We start from the raw sequence: 26,991 nt of genomic DNA, 5'->3' as shown, positions 1-26,991 counted from the left end.
TCTGTCATTTGTTCATGTTGTTCTTTCCAGAGTGCTTACCCTTGTCCTGCCCCATTATCACATTCTGCTTTCTTACCTCAATGCCTCTATCAGCACCTCCTTTAGTCCTTACCACTACCATTAACACCCCTTTGTCCTTGTCATTATCACATGCTGCTTTCTTACTTCAATGCCTCTATCAGCACCTCCTTTAGTCCATACCATTACCATTAACACCCCTTTGTCCTTGTCATTATCACATTCTGCTTTCTTACCTCAATGCCTCTATCAGCACCTCCTTTAGTCCTTACCACTACCATTAACACCCCTTTGTTCATGGCATCTTTGGTAATCTCTCCTTTGCCTCCACCTATCACTGGCCTTCTATCCAGTATAAATTTTATCACATTTCTACTTCTCTTTAGCTCTAAAGAGGAGTCATACAGACTTGAAATGTGAACTCTGCCCTTCTCTCCACAGATGCCACCGGACCCGCTGAGCTTCTCCAGCATTCTCTGCCCTTGAGCTGTTAAAGTTTTTGCGCCCGCTCTATCTCAGCAGCGTCTCCATGATATGAGCCTCTTCGCAGAGTGTATGTGCGCTGCCCTCAGCCGGACAGGTGTCAGGTGTTCCCAGACCTTGCTGTTGCTTTCCATTTCAACACACCATCCTGCTCTCATGCCCACATACGAACATAATATATGAACATGTGAATTAGAAGCAGGAGTAGGCCACTCAGCCCCACAAGCCTGCTCTGCCATGCAATAAGATCATGGCTGATCTGAAAGTAATCTACTCCCTGTTAATCACCTTGTTAATCAAGAATCTATCTAGCTCTACCTTAAAAATTTTTAAAGGTTCTGCTTCCACCGCCTTTTGAGGATGAGAGTTCCAAAGACTCTGAACCCTCAGAGAAAAAAAATTTCCTCATGTGTTTCCTTAGCCTGCTGCAATGTTCCAGTGAAGCATAATGCAAACTGGAGGAACAACACCTCATCTTCCAATTAGGCACTTTGCAGCCTTCTGGACTTAACACTGAATTCAACAACTTCAGACAATGAACTCTCTCCTCCATCTCTACTCCCTTTTTAATCCATTTTTAAAAAAATTATTTCAATTTTAATTTTAATTCTTATTTATTTTCATTTCTATTTTTTATTTTTTTGTTTTTATTTATTCATTCAGTTTTTTATCCTTTTTTCCAACCCTCACCCCCACAGGGCCATCTGTCACTTGTTTCTGTGTTGCCCTTTCACGGAGCACTCACCTTTGTTCTGCCATTAACACATTTTGCCACTATCAGCACCTTCTTTAGTCCTTACCACCACCGTTAACACTCCCTTTGTCTTGTGTCCATTTGTCAATCTCTCCTTAGCTCCCACCTGCTCCATCCCCTCTTAAACAGTATAAAACCCATCACATTTCTAGTTTGCTTTAGCTCTGAAGAAGAGCCAAATGGACTCAACATTAACTTTGCCTCCCTCTCCACAGATGCTGCCAGATCTACCGAGTTTTTCCAGCATTTTATGTTTTATTTGCTTTCATATCCGTTTCCCAGTGGGTTTTTACTGCTTGGACTGGGAGCCCAGTGGCCGGGATTCGGTTGCCTTCTTGACAGGTACCACGTGCGACAGCAGGGCCAACGCATTATGCACAGCTTCACTCGCCCTGATCTACCCAAGAGCAGAGTGTTGCTGTTCAGTCTGGCTCCGAAGCAACCACACAAACGCGGTAGATATCCACCTCTGCAAAATCATGATTATTTCTGGAAAGTTGAGACCAACACCACTCAAGTAGCTTCCTGTGCTAGCACATATTGAATGTCCTGAATGCAGGGAAAACATCCTTTCAAAGAACACCATTGGCTGACAGCTAACAACTCCCACTGACACAGAAGCTAAATTAACACACACTCCCTTCTGAAATGTTTCAGTCCCTACTGTAACAAACTCTACACCCTACCACCTGATGACAGCCCCACCTCTCGGTGACACACCTCCTGACAAACATCACCAACCACCACCTAGTAACTGACTCGAGTGGTGAAGTCTCAGGTTTTAGCCTTCCACAGAAAATATGGACAACCCTCAGTCATTTGAGGATAGGCCAGAGAGGGTATGGCCACTTGCTCCACATGGCGGCATCGCAACAATTCATATTGCATCAGCTGAAGCTGTTGAAATGGATTGTTAACTTTAACATTGAACTATAACTGCTCCCACAGCCGTATAAACATATATTAAGTGTATTAATGGCACATATACTTCAGCTAGACAAAAGAGAAAGATGAGAAATAAAAAAATGAAATTATTTTACTTATTATATGTATCGTTTTCTGTTGAGAAGATACGATGTTGAATAATTTACTTTTAACCATGTTCAAGTGCCTGAAGAGCAGAACCGGATATTGGGTGAAATAGTATTAAATCTAACTTTCCTCAGTCTATTGTTTTGACAAATAGAAGTGCATCATGAAGGGTTTAATAAGAAAATAATGTAATTATTGCCCCCTAATAGCTTAGTTGTAACTTGATACAAGTACTAAGGATTTATTCAGTTTGAGTTACAAAGGAATCTGTTTATTTCTCTTTAACTCGATTTTTCTTTACAGTGAGAGAGCAGATCCAAATTTCTGCAGAGATAGGATCACAGAAGGATCAAACATTAACAAATCACTGGTTACTCTGGGAATAGTCATTTCCACTTTAGGTGAGATATTGTCACAAACCTTTAAACCTCTCGGCACCAGGTACTGATAAAATAGAAATATTATAAAATAGAAATAATTGCGATTTTAAGATTACAGTAAATATATAATTGAATAGAAGAAAGAGGATATTCTTGAAAGGAAAATAAAGACTTGTATTTATCTAGCAACCTTTCACATCCCAAAGCACTCCACAGCAAATTAATTACTTTTGTAGTGTACCCATTGTTGTAATCATAAAACCTTAGAGCACAAAAGGAGGCCATTCACCTGTCATGCCTGAAAGAGCTGTCCAATTTAGTCCCACACCCAAGCTTTTCCCTCATAACCCTGAAAGTTAATCATCTTCATGTGCATGCCCAGTTGCCTTTTAAAAGTTCCTATGGAATCTGATTCCACTACCCAATTGCTAGGGAAAGTATTTCTCCCTGCTTAGTCTAAAAAGAAGCCCTCATAATTTTGAATAGCTCTTTTAGGTCTCCCATTAACCTTCTATAGCAACATAAATTAATTTTGAAAGAGAACTTCAGAGGATATCTGTGTGATGAATGTAAGGTTGGTATCCAATGGTGGACCAGGGAGCAAGAGTCAACAAAATCAGCAAAACATGATTTGCTTACCTGCATACGAGATATGATCATGAGTAAAAGGGTTGAAATCTCTTCTTCAATGCTTAATATCAGTAGAAAGAAACACTTCCAAAAATACTTTCCTGTTAATCACTCACAAACAAGACATACACAAATAGAAAATTGAATGGAAAAGATATTCCAAGTAACAGTTGTTACCATCATTTTTCAAACCTTAGTGACAGAAGAACCTGACACGTGGTGATAAATATTCACAACATGCTAGATGCCAACATTCTTGTGATTGCCCATTTATTGGTGATACTTTTTAGAAGTGCTGTCAATCAATGCCAAATAGCAAGGAAGTGATAAGAAGCTGCTTTTTTAATTAGTTGTTAAATTCATCAGACTGATGTCAACCAAAAACTTGTTTAATCCTACAATTTGCGACTCTTGCTTTAAATAAGGTGTCTCTGCATCAGAGTCCTCCATCAAATATCAGATTTGTGTAAAGGATTACATTTGTCTCATTATTTCCCATTTGTTTCTGTTTCAGCATTCCTTGAAAAGCAGATGGTTCTCCCCTTATTTGTGCTAACATTCTCCTCTCAGTGAATATCACTGGAAACTGGAATAACGGGTTACCCATTTTATCATTGTTTTGAGGCTTTTAAAAAATTATTTTATGGAATGTAGGTGTCGTTGGCAAGGCCAGAATTTGTTGCCCAATACTAATTGCCCTTGAACTCAATGGCTTGTTAGGCAATTTCAGAGGGCAGTTAAGAGCAATTTGCTGATAAATAAATAAAAAATGAGAGCTACACTGCAAAATAAATAAAAAATGAGAGCTACACTACAAAGTAGATTTATTTACCTGCATACAAGATATGATCATGAGTAAAAGGGTTGAAATCTCTTCTTCAATGCTTAATATCATTGCTGTTGGCTTGGAGTCACATGTAGGCCAGACCAGGTAAGGATGGCAGATTTCCTTCCCTAAAAGACATTAATGAACTAGATGGGTTTTTACAACAATTGATGATAGTTTCATGATCACCATTGCTGGGACTAGCTTTATATTCCAGATTTATTAATTGAATTTAAATTCCACCAACTGCCGTATTGGGATTTGAGCCCATGTTCCCAGGGTATTAACCTGGGCCTCTGGATTACTAGTTCAGTGATATTACCACTATGCCACCATCTCTGTAGAATGGCCACTGCATTTATTTGGTCATTAATCATATTGCTGTTTGTGGGAGCCTGTTACTCTCAAATTGGCTGCTATGTTTGCTACATACAGGGGAGGCATTGTGCTATTGTCACTGCACTAGTAATGCTCTGGAGATCTGGGTTTGAATCCCGCAAATGGTGGAATTTTAATTCAATAAAAATCTGGAATTAAAAGTCTAATGATGACCGTGAAACCATTGTTGATTTTTATAAAAACCCATCTGGTTCACTAATGTCCTTTAGAGAAGGGAATCTGCCGTCCTTATCTGGTCTGGCCTACGTAAGACTCCTGACCCACAGCAACTCTAAAATGCCCTCTGAACAAGGGCAGTTAGGAATGGTCAATAAATGCTGGCCTAGCCAGTGATGCCCACATCCCATGAATGAATGAAAAACTACATACAATAGCAACTACAATTCAAAAGTACTCCATTGGCTATTAACCACTTAGCCACATCCTGAGGTTGTGAAAGTTGCTAAACAAGTACAAGTATTTTTCTTTCTATTTGCCTGCATTAAAGGCCATTGGATTCTAAAACTAACCCATTGTGTGATGCTTTAGATTTTCTGACAAACAACGAGGGTTGCATATGTTCAGTGTAAGAAAGATCATGATGCTGTGTCATTTCAAGTAAATACTCCTCAATTTGTGCATTTTCTTCCAATTTGCAGCACAAAATTCCCAGATGTCCAGCAGCTGCCAGAGTATAAATAGTGTAGTGAGTGAAGGAGATGCTGGAAACCATTCTAGTGCATATTCAGGGAGCAGCAGACGCCAGTGTTATGTTCCTTACCGTGATTCTGTCCTCACCTGGCTTCTCAAGGACAGCCTCGGAGGAAATTCTAAAACCATCATGATTGCAAGTGAGTATTGTGGTTTTTTTCTTAAAGCAGATTAAAAAATAAGCTTTTTATTTAATTGGCCTATAACAACAGCAAAAACTTGTATTTCTGTAGTGCCTTTAACATAAAATGTCCCAAGCCGCTTTTCAGGAGCATTATAAAGCAAAATTATACACATTAGGCGATATTAGCATGATGGCCAAGAGCTTGGTCAAAAAGGTAGGTTATAAGGAGCATCTTAAAGGAAGATGGAGAAGAGGAAAAATTGAGGGGGAATTCTAGAGCTTGGGGCCTTAGGAAGATTTGAATAAGCACATAATATTTCAAGAATTTCTCAGTGTGAAATCTTTTTGAACTTATCTTTTGTGTATAAGTACCCTTTCCAAGTGTTGACCAAGCTAGCATTATTATCTGAAGAAACCAAGAAGGAGCTGCTAATGTTATTATGCTAGAGGTTTGCAAAAATAGTCCAGGGTAATATTCACACCCTAGGATACCCTCCCCATCAGAGTGAATGAAATTGGAAGCCAAAGTTAATTCACCATCCTTCACACAAATTATATTACACTACCGTATGTACCTTTTCATCCCCCTCTTTTTTCCATCTCCTCCCTATCCTGCATTGGTTTCTCACCCTTAAGCTGCACAGTGTCTTCATCTGAGTGGGCCCTACCATTAGGAATAGCCTGTTCCTGTGTAGTCCTGATGTCAGTCCACCCTTCGACACCCCAGCATGGAGCCAACCAGCCTCTATGAATTCTGAGTAAAATCCAGACCATATCTTGACCTGGCCACTAGGTGGAGTATGTTACAATGCAAAACAAAAACAGAATTACCTGGAAAAACTCAGCAGGTCTGGCAGCATCGGCGGAGAAGAAAAGAGTTGACGTTTCGAGTCCTCATGACCCTTCGACAGAACTGTTCTGTCGAAGGGTCATGAGGACTCGAAACGTCAACTCTTTTCTTCTCCGCCGATGCTGCCAGACCTGCTGAGTTTTTCCAGGTAATTCTGTTTTTGTTTTGGATTTCCAGCATCCGCAGTTTTTTTGTTTTTTTCTCTATGTTACAATGCAACTCGGTTTGGAGGAACTGACAAAACTGTTGGGACTGTGTTTTTGGTCCAGTAACTTAGTAATGTTTTTGGTGATTGTGGAATCTGTGTCCATCATAAACTCATGTTTGGCTAATTTTAATCCTGTGAAAATTTTAATTCATTATCTCAATTAAAGGAGGACATGTGGTGGGAGGCTGCAGTCACAATTATGAAAAAACACACATTCAAGTAAATCTGTTGCCCCTGCTACGCAAGCATATTAACAGAAAGATGTTAATCAACTGTATTAGCCCAAATTATTTGCACTTCTATATTGCTGACATCCCGTGACCTAGTCACAAAGTGCTCATTATGACATTGAGCAACCAGGACTATTTGGCGCTTGGCTCAGCAAAGGATGCACAAACATGTTCTGGAATGTTATATCCAGCATGATGTTAAAAAATACGTTTTAACTGCATTATTCAAGCTTGTCATTTACTGTATTTTTTAGTTGAAAAGATGAGGTGCCCAGTTACAATGCTCAACTTAGAGTTATTTATTATAAATGTCCGATGCATTACTAATGTATTTTTGAAATATTTTACTGGATTATTGTAACATGTTAAGTTGTAATACAGTTTTTTAGAATGTTATCACACACTGCTCAGTAATTTGAAAGTGATAACCAATTTGTTTGCTTTTTTTTGATTGTGCCCTACATCTGTGCTATAATGCATTGTGAAAGTGGAAATAATGCAAAATACTTTTTTTTAAAAATGTGAAAGCTGCCCACTTGTGTGTGAAACTGTGATGAACTCTGTTATAGTCTCGATGGAGACCAGTAATGTGTTTGGTTTATTTTTAGAATCTGAAAACCCAGGTATTTACTAAAAGAATGAAGCCCACAGGGCTCAAGGTTTAAAAGAAAAGAATTTGCTACACAAAAGTCAAAGAACATGAATACTATTAATTACAATTTATCTTAAATAGTTATGTTAAAGATATTAAAAGTACAATGAACACAGATACTTATACTTTAACCAAATGTTTTTGCTCAATTTCCTTTCTGCACCCATTTGACTTACATCCCCAATAACTCAAGTCAGATGCTTATCAGAAATTGGAAGATTAACCAATTGAATACCGTTTCAAAGATTCATGTAAGAGCTGAGGTTTCTTGGGTCTTCCAGTTACTTCTGGCAAGGATGTCTGTCTCTCCCTGTTTCTCTCTCTCTCTCTCCCTGTCTCTCTCTCCCCCTCTCTTTCTCTGTCTGCCTCTCTCTCTTTCTCTGTCTGTCTGCCTCTCTCTCTCTCTGTCAGCCACTCTCTCTCTCTCTCTCTGTCGGCCTCTCTCTCTCTCTGTCGGCCTCTCTCTCTCTCTGTTGGCCTGTCTCTCTCTCTGTCGGCCTGTCTCTCTCTCTGTCGGCCTGTCTCTCTCTCTGTCGGCCTGTCTCTCTCTCTGTCGGCCTGTCTCTCTCTCTGTCGGCCTGTCTCTCTCTCTGTCGGCCTGTCTCTCTCTGTCAGCTTCTCTATGTATGTCTCGGTCTCTCTGTCTCTGTCTCTCTCTCTCTCTCTGTGTCTCTGTCTGTCTGTCTCTCTCTGTCTGTCGCTCTCTGTCTCTGTGTGTGTGTGTGTCTCTCTCTCTCTCTGTCTGTCTGTCTGTGTCTCTGTCTCCTTAGCTTGGCTATCCTTAAAAGTCCAACACATTGCCAAAAATCCTTCAGTTAATAAAAGTTTTAAACTCTTTTAGCTAGCACATACACAATTTCAAAAAGAGTCGCACAGACTCGAAACTTCAACTCTGTTTCTCTTTTCACAGATGCTGTCAGGCCTGCAGAGTTTTTCCAGCATTTTCTGTTTTTGTTTCAGTTGAGTCCTGCTTGAAAGGAATAGCTTCTGCAGCAAGTTCACTTAGACTGGAGCCACACCCACCGTCCTATAATTAACTTACATTTGACATTTTTTCTTTGGCTTATTTCCAAGGCAACTTGGTCACATGATTGGTTACTGGAACCAAGGTGCCTTACCAGAAATAATCTCCTGGAGAAACCAAATTCTTAAAGGGACCATCATGCCAACATAAAATATAGGTCTTCCCCTATAACTGTCGTGGCAATCTACTTTCTCAGATCTTTTCTTTTACTTTGTGTTGATTTGCAAACACATCTTGCTTGTTCCTTTATTTTTGTCTGTTCCTGATTCACAATATGATTATTACAGCCTATGTTTTTTGACTGCAGCAATCTCACCTGCAAGCACAAGTTATAGTGAAACCATCAGCACCTTAAGATATGCAGCACATGCAAAGAATATTATCAATAAACCCCGTGTGAATGAGGTGAGAAATTAGTGGTTGTTTTCCAGGTAACTGCATTCAAGCTGTGTCTCGTTTGTTCTCTTTTGATGAAACAACTCTCCCAAGTGGGTCAATTGGTTATTTAGTTGTTGAGTATTGGACTAACCCGTGTAAAGAAGAAAGGCATCATGCCTGTGCTAGGTAAATAAGGGAGATTCTGCTGGCTCTCGACAACCCTTGAGCTGTGGAGTGGAAAGATCAGCCATGGTTCCCGCTCCCTGGTCACTATTCAATGACCCCCATGGAGCATGAGAGCATGCAAGTAGTGAGTTAGTTTAGTATCAGACTTACTTATGCTGTTTTTACTCCAATAACTTGCTGACACACGAAGAATGGATGTTGGGTAAAGTACTAGAAATGCAGCCAGCACCAACGGAAATTACATTAAATAGTGTCTTAACATAATTAAATGCCCAGAAGTGCTACACAGGAGAGTTATTGGACAGCATTTATTTTTCAAGCCAATGAGGTAGGCTTTGAGGACCAGCTTAAAGAAGACGTGAGACGTTGAGAGGCAGAGAGGTTTGTGGGGGGAGAATTCCAGAGCTTAGGTCCCAAGTAGCTGAAGGCATTGCTGCCATTAGTGAAATGATTAAAATTGGTGATGCAGAAGTATTCAAAATTGGAGGAATGTAAGGTTCTCTGAGCATTGTTGGAGCATCAATGAAATGGTACTGTAGTGTGAGTTTTTGTTTAAAAAGAAAGAGAATATTTACAGTGACAATCATAAGTGAGATTACTGTGTCTCCAAATTGGAATTTTTTTTGTAAATGATATATATAAAATGTATTTTGTAATTGTACTGGACATCATTACAATGTCTTAAGAGTCCCCTTAACCCTTTTCAGGATGCTAATGTAAAGTTAATTAGAGAACTGCGTGAGGAGATTGACCGATTAAAAGCCATGCTCATGAGTTTTGAATTGGTAAGTGATGCGTTCTTGCCTAAAGTCATACACAAAATAATAAGTTAAATATTAATATTGACTGTATTTTATTATTCCTTACTACCATGTTAAATAAAATGACATCTGATCAAAGAAATTATTTTGAAAATTGTATTTCAGGCACTATCTTGTCTAAAGTTTGGCTGAAGTCTTTCAAAAGCGTATTAATTAATACCCTTGTTTATTTCCTCTGAAGATTTATGTACAGTTATGAGTTCTGGGAAATGTGGATTAAAAAAAAACACACCTCAGTTCTTGATAATGTTATCAGATACTGGATCATCTGGTGTAGCATCTCATCAAATTACTTTTGGAAATCCAAGTATACTGTGTATTACCATTTTTCGTGATAACAGCAACAAATACTTGCATTTATATCATACCTTTAAGAAAGTAAAATGTTCTAAGGTGCTTCAAAGGAGCATAAGCTTGGTTGGTTTTCTCAGCTTCCCATCTCTTCATAAGGGCAGGGGAAAGGGTGTGTAATATCATTCCTCCCCCCCTCCTCCTTCTCTGTATAATTTAGTGGGGTTTTTGACTGACAGGATACAGTTATAGATTTCCTTGCAGATTACAAGCTGCATAAAAACAATAATCATGGAAAGAAAGAAGGAAGGACTTATATTTATAAAGTAACTTTGACATAATCAGGATGCCCTAAGTGCTTCACGTCCAGGGGATTACTCTTGAAATGTAGTCACTGCTGTTTTTTAGGTAAATGGAGCAGCCAGTTTGTGCACAGCAAGGCCACGTAGAGTAGTTAGATAAGTGACCAACTGATCACTTGGTAGCATTGGTTGAGGGTTACCAGGAGAACATCCTTGTCCTTCTTTGAATAGTACCATGTAGTTATCCACACTCACCTTAACTGGTAGATGGCACCACCACCAATGCAGCACTCAGATGAAGTGACAACCTAGATTTGGTGCCCTGGAGTTGGTAGGTCTTCACGCAGATCTTTTGACTCAGGGGCCTCGGTGGGTGAGGGGCAAGTAAATCAAACTAACACTGAAGAGACAAATTTGGTTTGGGGTGAGGGAGAGAAAAATTGGGCTGATTTAAATGCAGAAAATGTCCTGTGAAATTATTTTTCAATGGTAAAACAAGAGGGGATGATCTAGGTTCATCCAATTTTTGTATTGTTAGACAAGAAATAACTTGTTTTATGCTTGTCAGAAAGGCAGAAAGGCTTGTCCCAAAGCTTCTGATATGGAGCAGTCATGCTTAATAAGCCGATCAACATGGTTGCAGGAATGTACTTGAATGACCCTTCTGGACTTTGCAAGGACTTTCTGTCACTATAAGAGCACTGTTGTGTTGTCCCTCATTACCTTCACCCCAACATTCAAAAACTACTGTGGCAGCCATGATCCTGTTAGCTGTACACCTGGATTGTGTATTCAATCAATTTAGCACAAAAGCAAAAACAATCTGTAATGTTGTTTTGCAGCAAAACTCCAATCCTTCTTTAAGTGATGAGAAAGATGGAAGCCTAACAGAAATGCTACTTCAAAATGAACTCAAGGTTGGTTTTACTCTTTGTACAAAGGAAAATAAGATAAGATAGATAAGCTAGTGGCACAAATAGAGTTAAATGGTTTAGATCGAATCACCATTACTGGGACATGGTTAAAAGGAACCACGGTTGAGAAAAAAATATTCCAAGGTACACAACATTTTGAAAAGACATACAGAATAGAAAAGGTGGTGGGCAGCCCTGATAATAGAGGATGATATAAAGGCACAAGTGAGAGAGGATCTTGGCTCAGAAAATCAGGAAGCAGAATCAGTATGGGTGGAGATTAGAAATGGGAATGTTCAGAAAATGCTGGTGGGAATAGCTTATTGACCTCCAAGCAGAAGTTATACCATTGAACAGAAATGATTGGAACTTGTAACAAAGACATTGGGCAGAATTTTGCCGTCAGCGAGTGGGGGGCAGGGCCCTCTGACCGACACGTAAAATGATGCTGGATGACATTGGGTGGAACCCCAACATCACCCCGCCCCATTTAAATTTTCTGGAAGGTGGCGGTGCAGCAGAATCAGCTGCGGGCCTGCCGAAATGTCAATGGCCAATTGAGGCCATTGACAGGATCAATTAAGCAATTGAAGGATGTGCCCGTCCAACCTTAAGGTTGGCAAGTCGGCCAGGAGCCCTGGCAGCAACTAGAAAAAACATGAAACCCCATCCACCGGCAGGATGAGGTTTCATGTAGGGTTTTAAAAATTGTAATAAAGTTGTTATGTAAATTATGAACATTCCCAACTCATGTGACATTGTCATATGAGGGGACATGTAAGGGAATTTTTTTTTTCTATTTTTAATATTTTTAAAAGTCGAGGTGATCTCCCTGAGGCTGTACTTAGTGCACTCTCGATTTCAGGGATCCCCCCCCCCCCCACCCCCGCTGCCGCCCCCCCACAGGGAGCGTATAGTGCTTCCCAGCGGACGTCACACTAGGTTGGGCTTAATTAGCCCGCCCACGTAAAATGGCAGTGTGGCCCCGATCGCTGGTGGAGATCGGCTCAGCGTCTGCCCGCCCAACACATGGAAAATTCTGCCCAAGGTAATTGTTGTGAGGGACTTCAATCTTAATATAGTCTGGACCAATCAATTTGGCACAGGTGGTCTGGAAGATGAGTTTGTAGAATGCTTTTGTGACAGTTTCCTGGAACAGTATTTTGTGGAACCAACGGGGGATAAAGGTATTTAGCCAGGAATATAAAAATAGATTGTAAGAGCTTTTACAGGTATATTGAAAGGAGGGGAATAGCTAAATTAAATGTTATTACCTTAGAAGCAGAGGCAGGAGAAATTATAATGGGGAATGAGGAAATGGCTGAGACATTGAACAAATATTTAGTGTCTGTCTTCATAGTAGAAGACATAAGTTACATATTTGAAATAGAGGCTAACCAAGGGGCTAATAAGAGTAGGGAAATTAAGGTAATTAATATCAGCAGAAAAAAAGTTCTGGAGAAACTCAAGGACTAAACTTCGACAAATCCCCAGGACCTGATAAACTACATCCTCAGGTTCTAAAAGAGATTTACTGCATAGATAGTGGATGCACTGCTATGATTTTCCAAAATTCCCAAGATTCCAGAACGGTACAACAGATTGGAAGTTAGCAAATGTAACACTGCTATTCAAGAAAGGGGGAAGAGAGAAAACGGGACTCTTGACATCAGTCATCAGGAAAGTGCTGGAAGCCAGTTTTAAGGAAGTCTTAACATTGCACTTAGAAAAACATAGCACGATTAGAACAAGTCAACATGCCTTTATGAAAGGTAAATCCTGTTTGACAAATTTATTGCAGTTTTTTGAGGATGTAAAAGGTGGGGTGGATAAAGGGGAACTAGTAGATATAGTTTACTTGGATTTCCAAAAGTCATTTGTTGAGGGGGCCACACAAAAGGTTAATATACGAGATAAGGACTCAAGGAGTTGAGGGTGATATAGCGTGGATAGAGGATTGGTTAATGGACAGAAAGCAGAGGGTTAAATGGGGCACTTTCAACCTGGCAGGCTGTGACTAATGGAGTGCTTCAGGAATCAGAGATGGGATCTCGGCTATTTACAATCTGTATTAATGACTTGGATGAAGAGACAGAGAGTAATGTATCTAAGTTTGGTGACGATACAAAGCTAGGTGGAAATGCAAACAAAGAGATATAGATAGGTTAAGTAAGTGGGCAACAAGGTGGCAGATGGAGTATAATGTGGGAAATTGTGAAATTATTCACTTTTTGCGTAAGAATAGAAAAGCAGAATTTTATTGAAGTAAATGAAACTTTTAAATGTTGATGTTCAGGGAGACTGGTGGAGCAGGTTCAATAGGCATTCTCCTGATCCTATTTCTTATGTTCTTATGTGTGCACCACTGTCATACAGGTACTTAGCATTAGAGTCTACTGAGAGTGAATGACACTTTGCAGTGCCATGCCACCAATGGGCAGGGGATTACACAGGAGGGAACAACCTTCCAAACCAGTGACCCCTACCGCCTAAAAGGATAAAGGCAGCAGATGCATGGGAACATCACCACCTGCAATTTCCCCTCCAAGCTGCACACCATCCTGATTATATCGCCATTCCTTCACTGTCACTGGGTCAAAATCCTGGAATTCCCTCCTGAACAGCACTGTGGGTGTATCAGCACCACATGGATTGGAGTAATTCAAGAAAGCAGCTTACCATCACCTTCTCAAAGGCAATTAGGGATGGGCAATAAATGCTGGCCTTGCCAGCAATGCCCCACATTCCATGAAAGAATGAGAAAAACCAAGGGTAGAAATGCAATTTTTATAGAAGATTTCATTGTCACGGAGACAGGCATGCATTTCTGTAACTGATATTTTGAGTCCTGCATGTGGTGTTACCTCCCTGGTGCTAGGGTAAAGGACATCATGGAAAGCGTGCAGAATATTCTGCAGGGGGAAGCAAATGTGCCAGAAGTTGTGTTATACATTGGTGCTAATGAGATAAAGAGGGCAGATTTTGAGGTCCTACGGCCAAATTTTCAGGAACTAGGGAGGAAGTTTAAAATGTAGGACCTCAAGGGTAGTAATCTCTGGATTACTCCCAGTGCCATGCCCTTGCGAGAATAGAAATAGGAAGATAGGGAGGATCAATGATGCCCTTAAGGCATGGAGGGATGCTTCAGATGCTTGGGGCATTGGGACCAGCTCTGGGATGGTAGTTATCTATTCAAAAGGGATGGGTTGCCCCCTCAACAGGACTGGAAACAATTTCCTTTCAGGGAGATTCACTAGTGTGATTGGGGAAGGTTTAAACTATATTGGCTTTGGGATGGGAACCAGCATATAGCAAAAAAGATGCACAAAGTAAGATTGTTGGATAGAACTAGAGAATGGAGTAGTTCAGTGTTAAATATGAGTTGGCTAAGAGTGACTACGAGGAATGCCAAGACAGGATTACAATGCATGTATGTAAATGAACAAAGTGTGTGAATAAGGTTGGTGAACAAGGTTTGTGAACTAAAAGCACAAATAGCTGTGTGGGAATATGATGTAATGGCAATAATAGAAGCATGGCCTAAAAATGGTGAGAACTGGGTGCTTAATATACAAGGGTATAAAATGTTCAGAAAAGAAAGGGAAGAGAAAAAGGGAAGTGTGGTGGTAGTACTGATTAGGGAAGATATTGCAGTGTTAGCACGAGGGAATGTCATTGAAGGAACAAGGATACAATATCTTTGGAGTTGAGAAACAAAAGGGGCATGATCTCTCTATTGTGGGTATTCAATAGGACTTCAGATACCGAGAGAAGATAGAAGAACAAATCTGCAGGGAAATCACAGAAATGGTGGTGATATTGGGGGACTTTACCCAAATATCACCATGTGCAGGACTCACAATAATTTACAGAAATGCCTGTTTGTCTCCCTGACTATGAAATCTCCAATAACTGCAATTCTACACTTTGTTGTCCCCTCCTGTATAATCCCTTGCTCATTGATGGCATGGTCTTGACTACATTCCACCAAAGTGTCATTCACTCCCAGCAGTCTGCTGAGTATGAGTGTGATACACCCTGAAAACTCATGAAGTGTTGGAATCAAGGGTGAGGAGGGGAATGAATTTCTGAAATATGTTTGGGAGAACTTCCTTGAATATTATGTTCTCAGCCCAACCAGAAAGGAAACATTGTTGGCTCTGCTGCTGAGGAATGAGGTGGGCCAAATGGACCACAGGTATGTGGGAGAATACTTGGATAAGAGTAATTATTATATATTAAGTTTTGGACTAGTAATGCAGGACAGTAAGCAACAACCTAAAGTGGAACATGTAAATTGGAAGGGATTAATTTCAATGGGATGAGAGGAGATCTAACCATAGTAAAATGGAATCAAAGAGTGACAGGAAAAAACTGTAATGGGAACAATGGGCAATCTTTAAGCCAGAGATGATTCAGGTACAGGCTGAATGCATTGCAACAAGGGAGAAAGATAGGGGAACAAATAGCAGGGCTCTTTGGGTGACAGGTGAGATAGAAATTTATGAAAAACAAAAATAAAAGTTGTATGTTGCATGTCAGATGTTTTCTTCAAGCGCAATGGGTTGAAAGAGGAATTGAAGAGAAAAATAAGACTGGCAAAGAAAGAATATGAGAATAGAATGAATGGCGTCCAAGGGAACCCAAAAATCTTCTACCAGCATGTAAATTGTGAGCCAGTAGTAAGAGGTGGAGCGGGTCCTATTAGGCACAAAGATGGTGATATATGCTTAGAGGCGCAGGACTAGACTAGAATACTTGATGAGTATTTTGTATCGGTATTTACTAAATAAGAAGCAATGATAGTAGATGTATTGGATGGGGTGAAATTGAGATGGAGGTGGTACTGGAGAGTCTGGTTATGTTTAAGAGTAGATAGGTAGCAGGGTCTGGATGGCTTACATCCCAGCTTGTTAAAGGATATCTGGGTGGAGATAAGAGAAAGGCTTGCCATAACCTTCCAAAGAATTGCAGAATGGGAAATGTTATTTCTTATTCAAGAAAGTAAAGACAGTCCTAGCACTACAGGCAAGTTAGTTCAACATCAGTGGTGGGTAATGTTTTGGAATCCATAATCAGGGAAAAAAAAATCAACAGGCACTATGAGAACTTTGAGTTAATTAAGGAGAGCCAGCACTGATTGTAAAAGGCAAATAGTGTTTGATTGATCAAATTGAATTTTTTGATGAAGTAACAGGGAAAGTTGATGAAAGAAATGCAGTGGATGTTGTCTATATAGATTTTAAGAAAGTGTTTGATGAAGTACCACATAAAAGGCTAATTAACAAAATTGAGGTTAATGGAATAGGAGAGTCAGTGCCAAAAAAAACTTGAGAACAAAAAACGGGTCATGGTAAATGGTTATTTTTCAGACTGGAGGGTGGTAGACAATGGTGTTCCCCAAGGATGAGTTCTAGGACTGCTGTATTTTTTTTTTTGCTATATATAAATAACTTGGATATTGAAATGCAGAGCAACATTTCAAAAAATTGTCAATAGTACCAAACTTGGAGATGTGGCAGCAGTAAGGAGGATATTAATCGACTGCGACAGGACATAGGTAAGCTAGCAAAGGGGCAGACAAAGTTGCAGTTGGAATTTAATAGAGAGAACTGTGAGGTAAAGCATTTTGACAAAAGAGATAGGGAGAGGCAATATAGACTTAATAGCACAGTTTTAAAGAATATGCAGGAACCGAGGGACCTAGGGGTGCATATGCATTGATCTTTGAAGATGGCAGGACATACTGAGAAAGTAGTTAGCAAAGCATATAGAACCTTGTGCTTCATAGATAAAGGCATTGAGTACAAAAGCAGGGAAATTATGCTGAGCCCTTAATAAAGCAATGGTTAGGCCCTAACCAGAGTATTGCATCCAGTTTTGGTCACAACACTTTAGGAAGGATGTGAATATTCTTGAGAAGGTGCATAAGAGATTTACCAGAATGGTTCCGGGGATGGGGGATCTTAGTTACAAGCTTGTGTTTGAGAAGCTGGGATCGTTCTCCTTGGAGCAAAGAAGATTGAGGGAAGTAAAAACAGAAAAGGCTGGAAAAACCTGCTGAGTTTTCCCAGCCTTTTCTGTTTGTTTTTCAGATTTCCAGCATCCAGAGTATTTTGCTTTTATATAAGATGGAGGGCAGATTTGAAAAAAGTATATAAGATTATTCCAGGTTTGGATGAGGTAGACAAGAAAATACTTTGCCCATTACTCAATGGTACAAGGATTAGGACACACAGATTTAGGGTGTTGGGCAAATGATATGGAGGAATGAGTGAAAGAACTTTTTTATGCACTGAGTGGTAATGACCTGAACCTCATTGCCTATGAAGGTGGTAGAAGCAGTGACAATCAGTGATTTCAAAAGGAAATAAACTTGCAGGGGAATGGGACTGACTGGACTGCTCTGTGGAGAGCTGGCATGGGCTTGATAAGCTGATTGGTCTCCTTCTGTACTGCAAATGACTGTGATCCTTAACATCGAGCTGTGACTAGCATGTTAAGGCATTGAAGGGGCAATCAGATTGCCTGAATATTTTTCAATTGATTACAGTTCATTACATAAAGTACCTAATTAATGCTGTTTTATAATCTTAGTTGGATGTATCTTAGATTAAATACTGAAGACATGAATTGCTGTGATCTTTCTCAGGTGGACCAGCTTACCAAAGATTGGACAGACCGATGGAAAGACACAAAAGCAATCATGGAGGAATACTACGTGGACATAAACAGAGGGAAAGCAGGAGTGATTGTTGCCTTCCAGTTACCTCATTTAATAGCAATGGATGAGGATATATTAAGTACAGGTGTTGCTCTCTACCATCTCAGGGTAAGATATCAGACCTGTTTTGAATTGATTCATTGTTGATTTAATTCCTTAAATTTACATATTCTGCTGGTTATAGTTTCTCTCTCTCTCTCAAAGATCCCTGTATAAGATCTCTTGTCTAGTGGGTTACCTGCTTCTATGCTTATGCTACTGTAGATCAGACAGGAAGAAGTGCAAGTAGACCCTTTCGATCTTCCTGTACTTATTTGTTCTGTCCTGCCATTTGGAAACATCTCCGTAATCCTCCTAGCTGTGAATAAGTGTAGAATTCGTGATTACACCTCATCATTCTGTAGAGAAACTTTTGAATGCGTTTCCACGGAGACCTTGACAGTTGAAGGGCTAAGGTTCATAGGCACACCAGCAGTATCGAGAATAAAAGGCAAGAGTTACAGATTTGACAAAGAGCCCTTAATTATGGTAAATGGCTTTCTGGTGATCGTGCAAAATGGCTATAATATTCTCCTTTCTTCACCATGCCAATGCAAATAGAATAAAACTATTTAGCAGACTTTTTTCCAAGTTTAAAAGTACACAGAACTGGTTCCTCTACCAATCAGAGAGGGCAGGCAGGATATGCACCTTAATAAGCAATGAAGCATCTCTAAAGGGCCATCAGCAGGACTCTCAATGGCAGCAGTCATTGGAGTATGTAGGATAGCAGTGCGAGTGAGAAAGGAGCTGAAGAATGGAGGGAAGATATGGAAAGGCACCACCCTCCTCTCCAGTTCCCTGACTTGTGCTTAGGGGTGTGATGATTGGTGCAGAGTGGGCACAGAGAAGCCCTCTCCCTTGGCTGCAGGAAGAGCCCAGCCAGTTCACCAAGTGGCTGGAGATTGCAGAGGTGGTGAGCAGCCAAAGTGAGGTACCAAAGACCTGGATTCAGTGCTGGAGAAAGTTTAATCACCTTATGAGGCCCGACAAGGTGAGTATCCTCTCTCATTTTGCAGTCTCTCCCCTGGCAAACATTGTCCTGAACAGCACTCCTTTGACCTTGCTGTCACACACACTACTTTCTCTCCAGCTTCCTCCTCAAATCTCCATCTCAACAGAAAGCACTCACACTCGTCCTTGTCCTATTGCCCTTTTACTCCCATTCCTCACAGTCACCTTCCTCAAATGTTTACCCTCCATCCTCTGCAATCAGTTTACTCCTCACAGCCTTAACTCTTTGCCTTTTCTAATTGCAGGAGAAGAGAGCCCATAACACTAGGGAGAGACGGAGAACTGGGGATGAATCTTCAGCCATGGCCGACCTGACATCAATGGAGAAGGAAGGCCTGGACATTGGCAGGGTGACACTTGTACAAACCATCACCGATAGAGGGATGACAGTGGCCCAGAGCTCTGGTGACAGCATTAGACATCACAATACCACTTGGCACTGATCTGTCACTCATGGTGAATCAATGTCAGCAATTTATTAAATGTCCTGATCTTTAGAATGCTGCCTTAGAACCCTATTTCACTTACATTCAGCAATAGCTCATGTCTTTCATCTCCCACAGACCCAACAACAGTACCAGTGGAGGAGATGAGAGAGGAACATGATGAACTCCTCTGAGGGGAGGAGGACCAGCACTCTGAGGATACACTGTCAGATGACTCATGCACACCCTCCATCTGTACAGAAACACACATTAGATTTAGACAGAACAGCACATGATGAGGAGCATATCATATGTGAGCAGGAGCAGTTGCTGAAGAGAGGAACAGCAGTGGAGAGTTGGACGGTGCAGGACACTCTAATGTTTGTTCAGCTGGATACATACTGAGTCTCGGGTCGTACCCATTTGGGTACTTGTGGAGTAGCAACAGGGAATGTATGAGCTTCTGCCAGAATTTCCAGAGACTATGCACACGCTTGCATAGAAAATTGAGGAGTCCACTTCTAGTATGAGTGCCATGATGTCTCAGGCGCTTGTGCTGATGACCACCTCCATTGAAAAAGTGGCTGATGTCATGAAGAGGTAGGAAGGCCACTGAATGCATGCTGGCTCATGTCCAATGGCCTACGCACTCAGTTTACAGAGGTTCAAACAAAGCATCGCCTTGTTGGCTGAATACCACAGTGATGTGCAGCCAACTGCTCTCCTGCTCTTGGTTCGCAGGGGTGTGCAGGAGGAGGGCCCTGAGAGGGAAGATAGAAAAAGGGCTGATGGCAATGGGGGCTCTTCTCACCACCTTTGCCTCCCCATACCCCATCAGACAGAGCCACAGATACCGTATTCTGTCCTGACAAGCAAGTCTGCTCTGGACAAGTGCAGGTGTGGCAGTCTTTGGCAGGACCCTTATGGGCTCCAAAGTCCAGAGGATGTCTGCCGCCGGCATCTCATGTCTCAGTACAGGGGAAAGAGCAGCCATGCAAGACACAGAGGTTGGACCACATAGAAGTAATAGAAAGTGTATGAGGAAAAGACCTTAGTTGCACAGAGGGAATCACTTGGGTGCTTATTACATAGTTAGTTTTGCATTGATGCTCTTTATGTGAATGGAAGAATGAATATATGTGAAGTACTCATTGTCATAGCCTCTACTTTGATGGATCCCCATTGACCCTGGTCGGTTTCATTCCGGTGAATGGAATGATTGGCCTTGATGAGGAAAGGCTGTGAATGTGATAGTTGGCTGGGTGACCGGAAGGAGGTTTGCTGTAGGGTAGTTGCGTGGGAGTCTTGAGAGAAAACTTGCAATATTGTGACTACATTTCTCAAGTGAAGCATGCCAGGATGAGGCCGTTGCGGGCTTCTCTGGCAGACTGGTCTGTGGCTACAGGCACCGATGGCACATCATGATGCTCCTCCTCCTCCTCTGAGCATGCTGAGTGCTTTCCACCTACCTCTCGCTCCTTCTCCATTTCTCTCTGCTGCACCATGTTGTGAAGGGCACGGTAGACCACAACAATCCTGGAGATCCTTAGTGGGACATATTGATGGGCATTTCCAGATCAGTCAAGGCAGCAAAACCTCATTTTGAGCAAGCCAATGGCTTATTTTATTGTTGCCCTGGTGATTACATGGTTCATGTTGTACCTCTTCTGTGCCCCTTTTGTAGGGCTCCTCACTGGGGTCATCAGCTAGGTCTTGCCGCCCAGGAGCTAACCACTGAGGCTGTCTAGTGGAACGAACACCTAAGAGCTTGAGACTGCCGAAGTATGAAAGAGTTATGGCAGCTCTCTGGATTCCAGGCGCAGACTTGAATGATGTCCTTGCGGTGGTCAGAGACCAGCTGCTCATAAAGGAAGTGGAAGCCCCTCCGATTACCAAAGATTCTTGGCTAATCTGATGATGCCTTGATTGCCACATGACCACATAGGATTATGTAGGATACGGCACAGAGGAAGGCCAATCAGCCTAACCTGTCCATGCCGGTGTTTATGTTCAATTTGAGCCTCCTCCCATCTTTTCTCGGATAAATCTATCATTATAATCCCCTATTCCCTTCTTCCTCATTTGGCTTCCCCTTAAATGCTATTTATAAATACTATTTACTTTAACGACTCCCTGTGATAGTGGGTTCCACATTCTCACTACTCTTTGGTAAAGAATTTTCTTCTCAATTTCCTATTGAATTTCTTAGTGAATAAATGACTCAGAGGAATCAAATCTGCAACCTTAGCATATCTGCATCATGCTCTTACCAGCTGAGCTAAACAGCCATTAGCACAGTCTATGAATCCCTGGACCCATGGAAATCCTACAAGGGAAGCAAGGCCGACAGCCCTCTGGCTTTGAACTGAACTCATCCATCTTAAACTGAATATAGTTGGAAGTGCTCACAAGCACCGCATCAGTGACCTGGCTGATGCAGTTGTGGGCTGCAGATTGTGAGATCCTACAACAGATCCCTGGAAGGAGGCGGTTGCATATAAATTGAGGGCCATAGTCATCTTTACAGTCACAGACAATGCGAGGACACTGATTGTCACTCCGAGGATGTTAAGTATGAAATATCAACCCTCTCCCATAGAGGTACAGCCAATTTGGAACTAGGAGCCTGTCCCTAAATGATTTGGATGTCCTTTTTATTAAGCAAAAGCAGGCCTCTTTGATGATCAAAATACTCCTCCATTGAACAGCAATTGCAGTGTTAACTAGGTTCAACTCTTTAAGTGGATGTTAACTCATGTTTCCTTTCATAACTAAAACCACAATACCATTTGTGGGGATTGAAAGCGACAATTCTAATCTCAGTGTAAGTTCTATTTCAATTAACATTATTACATTACTAATTACATTACTATTACATTAACATCTCAAATTAGCAGGAGATTGGGGTAAAACCACTAGAATTTTTACCCCATTGTCTGTGGCCCTCCTAGTTGAAGACAGTTCCCATTTTAGCTGTTTTGAAAACTGTGAATACAGAAATTATCCTTTTTTACAATATGTTCCATTGTTTAGAGAAATAATGAGGAGATCGTGCAGTGGGTTTTGGTTTCAATATACTCTTGTTTGGTATGTTTGAAGTTTAGATGGAATAAAAGATGAAGATCGGAAGGAAGAGCTGTGACCATCATAATATTGTTAAAATGTAGAAAGGGAGAAAGGCTGAGATGGAGAGAGGTCAGAGGTTACAGCTGATAAGTCATTACCATTAAAGAGAAGACAGTGTTACCCACCACATTTTTCTTTCTTTAAATTACCTTTCTTTTTCTCTTGTTCTGTTTGACTCCTTTATCTTTCTATTGGACCTCCTGAGCTGTAAGTAGGAAACTATTACTAATAATCTGTCCTTCTATGTGTTGAGCTTACTAAAATTAAATTGTTTGCTGTGATAAATCTGCATGTTTTGCTCCCTGACTTTAGAAGTTATTTTTCTCTAAAAGTAATGAAAGTTAAACAGTACACTGCAGATGTATTAACACTTAAATGGGTCCGTGTGTTTTGCATTCCTATATGCTGTTAGTATACCAATCTCTATTCAGCAAGATACCAAAGGATTCTTACCCTAGTCTGCTGATTTGCTCATTACAATTTCCCAACTGCCTGTCTGCAGCAGTGTGGTTGCGAGGTGTACAATGTCTGGAGATAGCAACAAATGATCTCTAGAGTATATATTTCCATGACCTAATTCCATATCTTCAGAATGTTTGGCTTTTATTTCATTTTACTATTTTGATATTAATGGCACTTCATAGAATTATACAAATAGTCCAGAAGAATGCAATTCAGCACATCATGCTGCCTTTTGAAAGAACTATCTAATGAGTCCTATTCCCCTGTGCATTCCCTGTGCTCTGCAATTCCTTTTCATGGAAATATACAAATTCCCTTTTGAAAATTGCCACTGGATCTGTTCCCACTGTCCTTTCAGAAAGTGCATTCAAGATTGTAACTTTCACCATCCAGAATGTGACTACTCGTGAAAACACAAATAACACCCAGCTATGTTTCCTTGCTAATTAATGAACTACCTCTTCACTCTTTCTCAAAAATGTTAAGATACCCTTGTAACAGAGTTGTGACCCATAGTTTGGTTGGTTATGTTGTTTTTCCCACCTGTTGTGATATAGCTTAGTAGTGAGGAAAACCTTCATGTGTCATCTGCAGTGGAATGTCTTTTGAATTCAATTTTTAACTTGTAGAATGCTATTTATGAAGCTCTTATGAAAAGGCAGTTTCGTATTATATGTATTGAGACTTTAAAATATTTCAATGCAAATAGAACCTCACTTGAAGTGATAGTTTAGTGTTAAACATTAAGATTTAGACTCAAATATTATGCTTTCTCTGGAGCACATGCATCTGATCTTGATAAAGAGCTTTGGTTCTTCTCTCTCTGGTGTAACTTTGTGAGTTTCTTGTGCTTGGTGGGGATATGCAGTTGGTTTAAATGTCTTCATGATTTTAGGAAGGAACAACAAAGATTGGTGGAATTGACGCTGAGACAGACCAAGACATTGGTAAGTGCATAAAATGGGTTTGTCTGAGAGTTATAATGATTTTTTTCCACTTGAGCCCTGTGTAGCAGCACCTTTACGATATGGATCTAAATTCGCTGATCTTTTACCTATATCCATGTTAGAATTCAGAACCTAACTAAAATAATAGACAACTACAAAGTGAAAATAAACTCAGCTTGTTCCCTTATTATCCATTTGTAGATTTAAACTATCCCATCATTCAGTTGGCTAGAGGCTACTTCACAGCTTTGGAGGGCATATGATCCCCTCTCTTCACTGAAATCCATACTCCATTCTTCTTTGTCTGGTGTTACCTCCAATGAGAACATTGTTGCAGTGAACTGGTTTTATAGCACAATATCTAACCATAAACTCTTAGATATTTTCACTTACTCTATGTTTGCTTTGCTTGCTCTTCATCCCCATCCTCACATTTGACACCAAAACCCCTAGCTTGATCTCAGCTGCTGAGGCTGCCTTCCCCTGTCGCACACATTGTGGCAGAATCGCTTATTTTATACAACTTTGCTTCGTTTGTGAGCTCAAGTTTTCCTGTTTTATGCAACACGATTTTTTTGGAGGGGGGGGGCAGAGTGGGGAGAGCCTTTCAGTCCAACCTTGCAAGAGCAGCTTGCAGCGAAATTGAAATTGAAGCAGTATTTATAAAAATACATGGGAAAAATTCATTTGATTTTAGTGGCTCGCCTTGGATAGTATAAATCTTTCAACTCAAAAACAGAATTACCTGGAAAAACTCAGCAGGTCTGGCAGCATCAGCGGAGAAGAAAAGAGTTGACTTTTTGAGTCCTCATGATCCTTTCAACTGCTGTGTAGCCTCTGTAATGTTTGGTCTCTTGCAAACCTTTAAGCCAGCAAGTTTCTTCCAACTTTTAACTTTAACCAACTGAGGTCACAATTATTCAAGCCAATAGCTACTTATGGACTGAAGTTCCAATTCTCAAAAGCCCACTGCCACTCATCAGAATGAATGGTTCATGTGCTGTACACCCAGTAATAGATTACCTGTAGTTTGAATGGTGTATAGGCAGCCTTAACCACTTATTCCTTGCTAATATAATTGCTGAATTTCAATTGACCCAACAAGTTATAATGGCAATACTTCTTAAACACCTCATATTTAATCAATACAAAGGAATTAATACTAAACATCGACACCTTGCAAGATAGGACATGAAGTTTAACAATTGTATGCACTCATGCCGCTTCCCTGCAACTTTATAGGGCCTGAGAGAGACCACACCTGGAGTACTGTGCACAGTTTTTGTCTCCTCAACTGAGGCAGGGTAGACATGCCATAGAGGGAGTACATTGAAGGTTCACTGGACTAATTCCTGGGATTAGGGGATTGTCCCATGAGGAGAGATGGAGTAAACTGGGCCAATATTCTCTAGAATTTAGGTGAATGAAATGTGATTTCATTGAAACATATAAAATTCTCAAGGGGCTCGACAGAGTAGACACTGAGAAAATGTTTCCCTTGGCTGCGGGTCTAGATCACAGGGTCACAGTTTCAGAATAGGGGGGTTGGATATACAAGGAGAAATGTCTCTACTCCATTTGCTTGAAGATCTTTGGAGTTCTCCACTCCCATGGGCTGTGGATGGTCAGCTATTGAGTATATTCAACACAGATATTGCTGGATTTTTGGATACAGAATCACAGTGCAGAAGAGGCCCTTCGGTCCATCGAGTCTGTACTGACACGTGAGAAACATCTGATCTACCTACCTAATCCCATTTATCAGCATTTGGCCCACAGCCTTGAATGTTATGACGTGCCAAGTGCTCATCCAGGTACTTTTTAAAGGATGTGAGACAACATGTCTCCACCACCCTCCCAGGCAGCGCATTCCAGACCATCACCACCCTCTGGGTAAAAAATGTTTTTCCTCACATCCCCCCTAAACCTCCTGCCCCTCACCTTGAACTTATGCCCCTCTGTGACTGACCCTTCAACTAAGGGGAACATCTGCTCCCTATCCACTTTGTCCATGCCCCTCAGTCTTCTCTGCACCAATGAAAACAATCCAAGTCTATCCAACCTCTCTTCATAACTTAAATGTTTCATCCCAGGCAACATCCTGGTGAATCTCCTCTGCACCCCCTCCAGTGCAATCACATCCTTCCTATAATGTGGTGACCAGAACTGCACACAGTACTCCAGCTGTGGCCTCACCAAGGTCCTATACAACTCCAACATGACCTCCCTACTTTTGTAATCTATGCCTTGATTGATAAAGGCAAGTGTCCCATATGCCTTTTTCACCACCCCACTAACGTGCCCCTCTGCCTTCAGAGATCTATGGACACACACGCCAAGGTTCCTTTGTTCCTCAGGACTTCCTAGTGCCATGCCATTCATTGAATACTTCCTTGTCAAATTACTCCTTCCAAAGTGTATCACTTCACACTTTTCAGGGTTAAATTCCATCTGCCACTTGTCTGCCCATTTGACGATCCTGTCTATATCTTCCTGTAGCCCAAGACTCAACCTCACTGTTAACCACCCCGCCAATCTTTGTGTAATCCGCAAATTTACTAATCCTACCCCCCACATAGTCATCTATGTCATTTATATAAATGACAAATAATACGGGACCGAGCACAGATCCCTGTGGTATGCCACTGGACACTGGCTTCCAGTCACTAAAGCATCCTTCTGTCATCACCCTCTGCCTTCTACAACCAAGCCAATTTTGAATCCACCTTATCAAATTACCCTGTATCCCATGTGCCTTTGCCTTCTTTATAAGTCTCCCATGTGAGACCTTGTCGAAGGCTTTGCTGAAATCAATATAAACTACATCAACTTCACTACCCTCATCTACACACCTGGTCGCCTCCTCAAAAAATTCAATCAAATTTGTTAGGCATGCCCTCCCTCTGACAAAACCATGTTAACTATTCCTGATCAAACCTTGCTTCTCCAAGCAGAGATAGATACTCTCCTTCAGAAATTTCTCCAATAGTTTCCCTTCCACTGACGTGAGACTCACTGGCCTGTAGTTCCCTGGCTTATCTCTACAACCCTTCTTAAACAAC

General features: G+C 41.0%; 1 protein-coding gene across 1 annotated transcript in view; it reads left to right on the top strand.

The window, feature by feature from the left end:
• stard9 (StAR-related lipid transfer (START) domain containing 9) overlaps nucleotides 1-26,991 on the top strand; it is a 356,364-nt gene that overhangs the window by 178,247 nt on the left and 151,126 nt on the right. The window contains exons 12-18 of the mRNA XM_041214173.1: nucleotides 2,591-2,688; nucleotides 5,161-5,352; nucleotides 8,608-8,705; nucleotides 9,572-9,649; nucleotides 11,121-11,195; nucleotides 17,845-18,024; nucleotides 23,878-23,929. Of these exons, the coding sequence (XP_041070107.1) occupies nucleotides 2,591-2,688; nucleotides 5,161-5,352; nucleotides 8,608-8,705; nucleotides 9,572-9,649; nucleotides 11,121-11,195; nucleotides 17,845-18,024; nucleotides 23,878-23,929 (773 nt within the window). The remainder of the gene's footprint in view (nucleotides 1-2,590; nucleotides 2,689-5,160; nucleotides 5,353-8,607; nucleotides 8,706-9,571; nucleotides 9,650-11,120; nucleotides 11,196-17,844; nucleotides 18,025-23,877; nucleotides 23,930-26,991) is intronic.

Source organism: Carcharodon carcharias, chromosome 20 (assembly GCF_017639515.1).
Source record: "Carcharodon carcharias isolate sCarCar2 chromosome 20, sCarCar2.pri, whole genome shotgun sequence".
NCBI classification, from domain to species: Eukaryota; Metazoa; Chordata; class Chondrichthyes; order Lamniformes; family Lamnidae; genus Carcharodon; species Carcharodon carcharias.
This window is presented reverse-complemented; position numbering and strand designations above follow the sequence as displayed.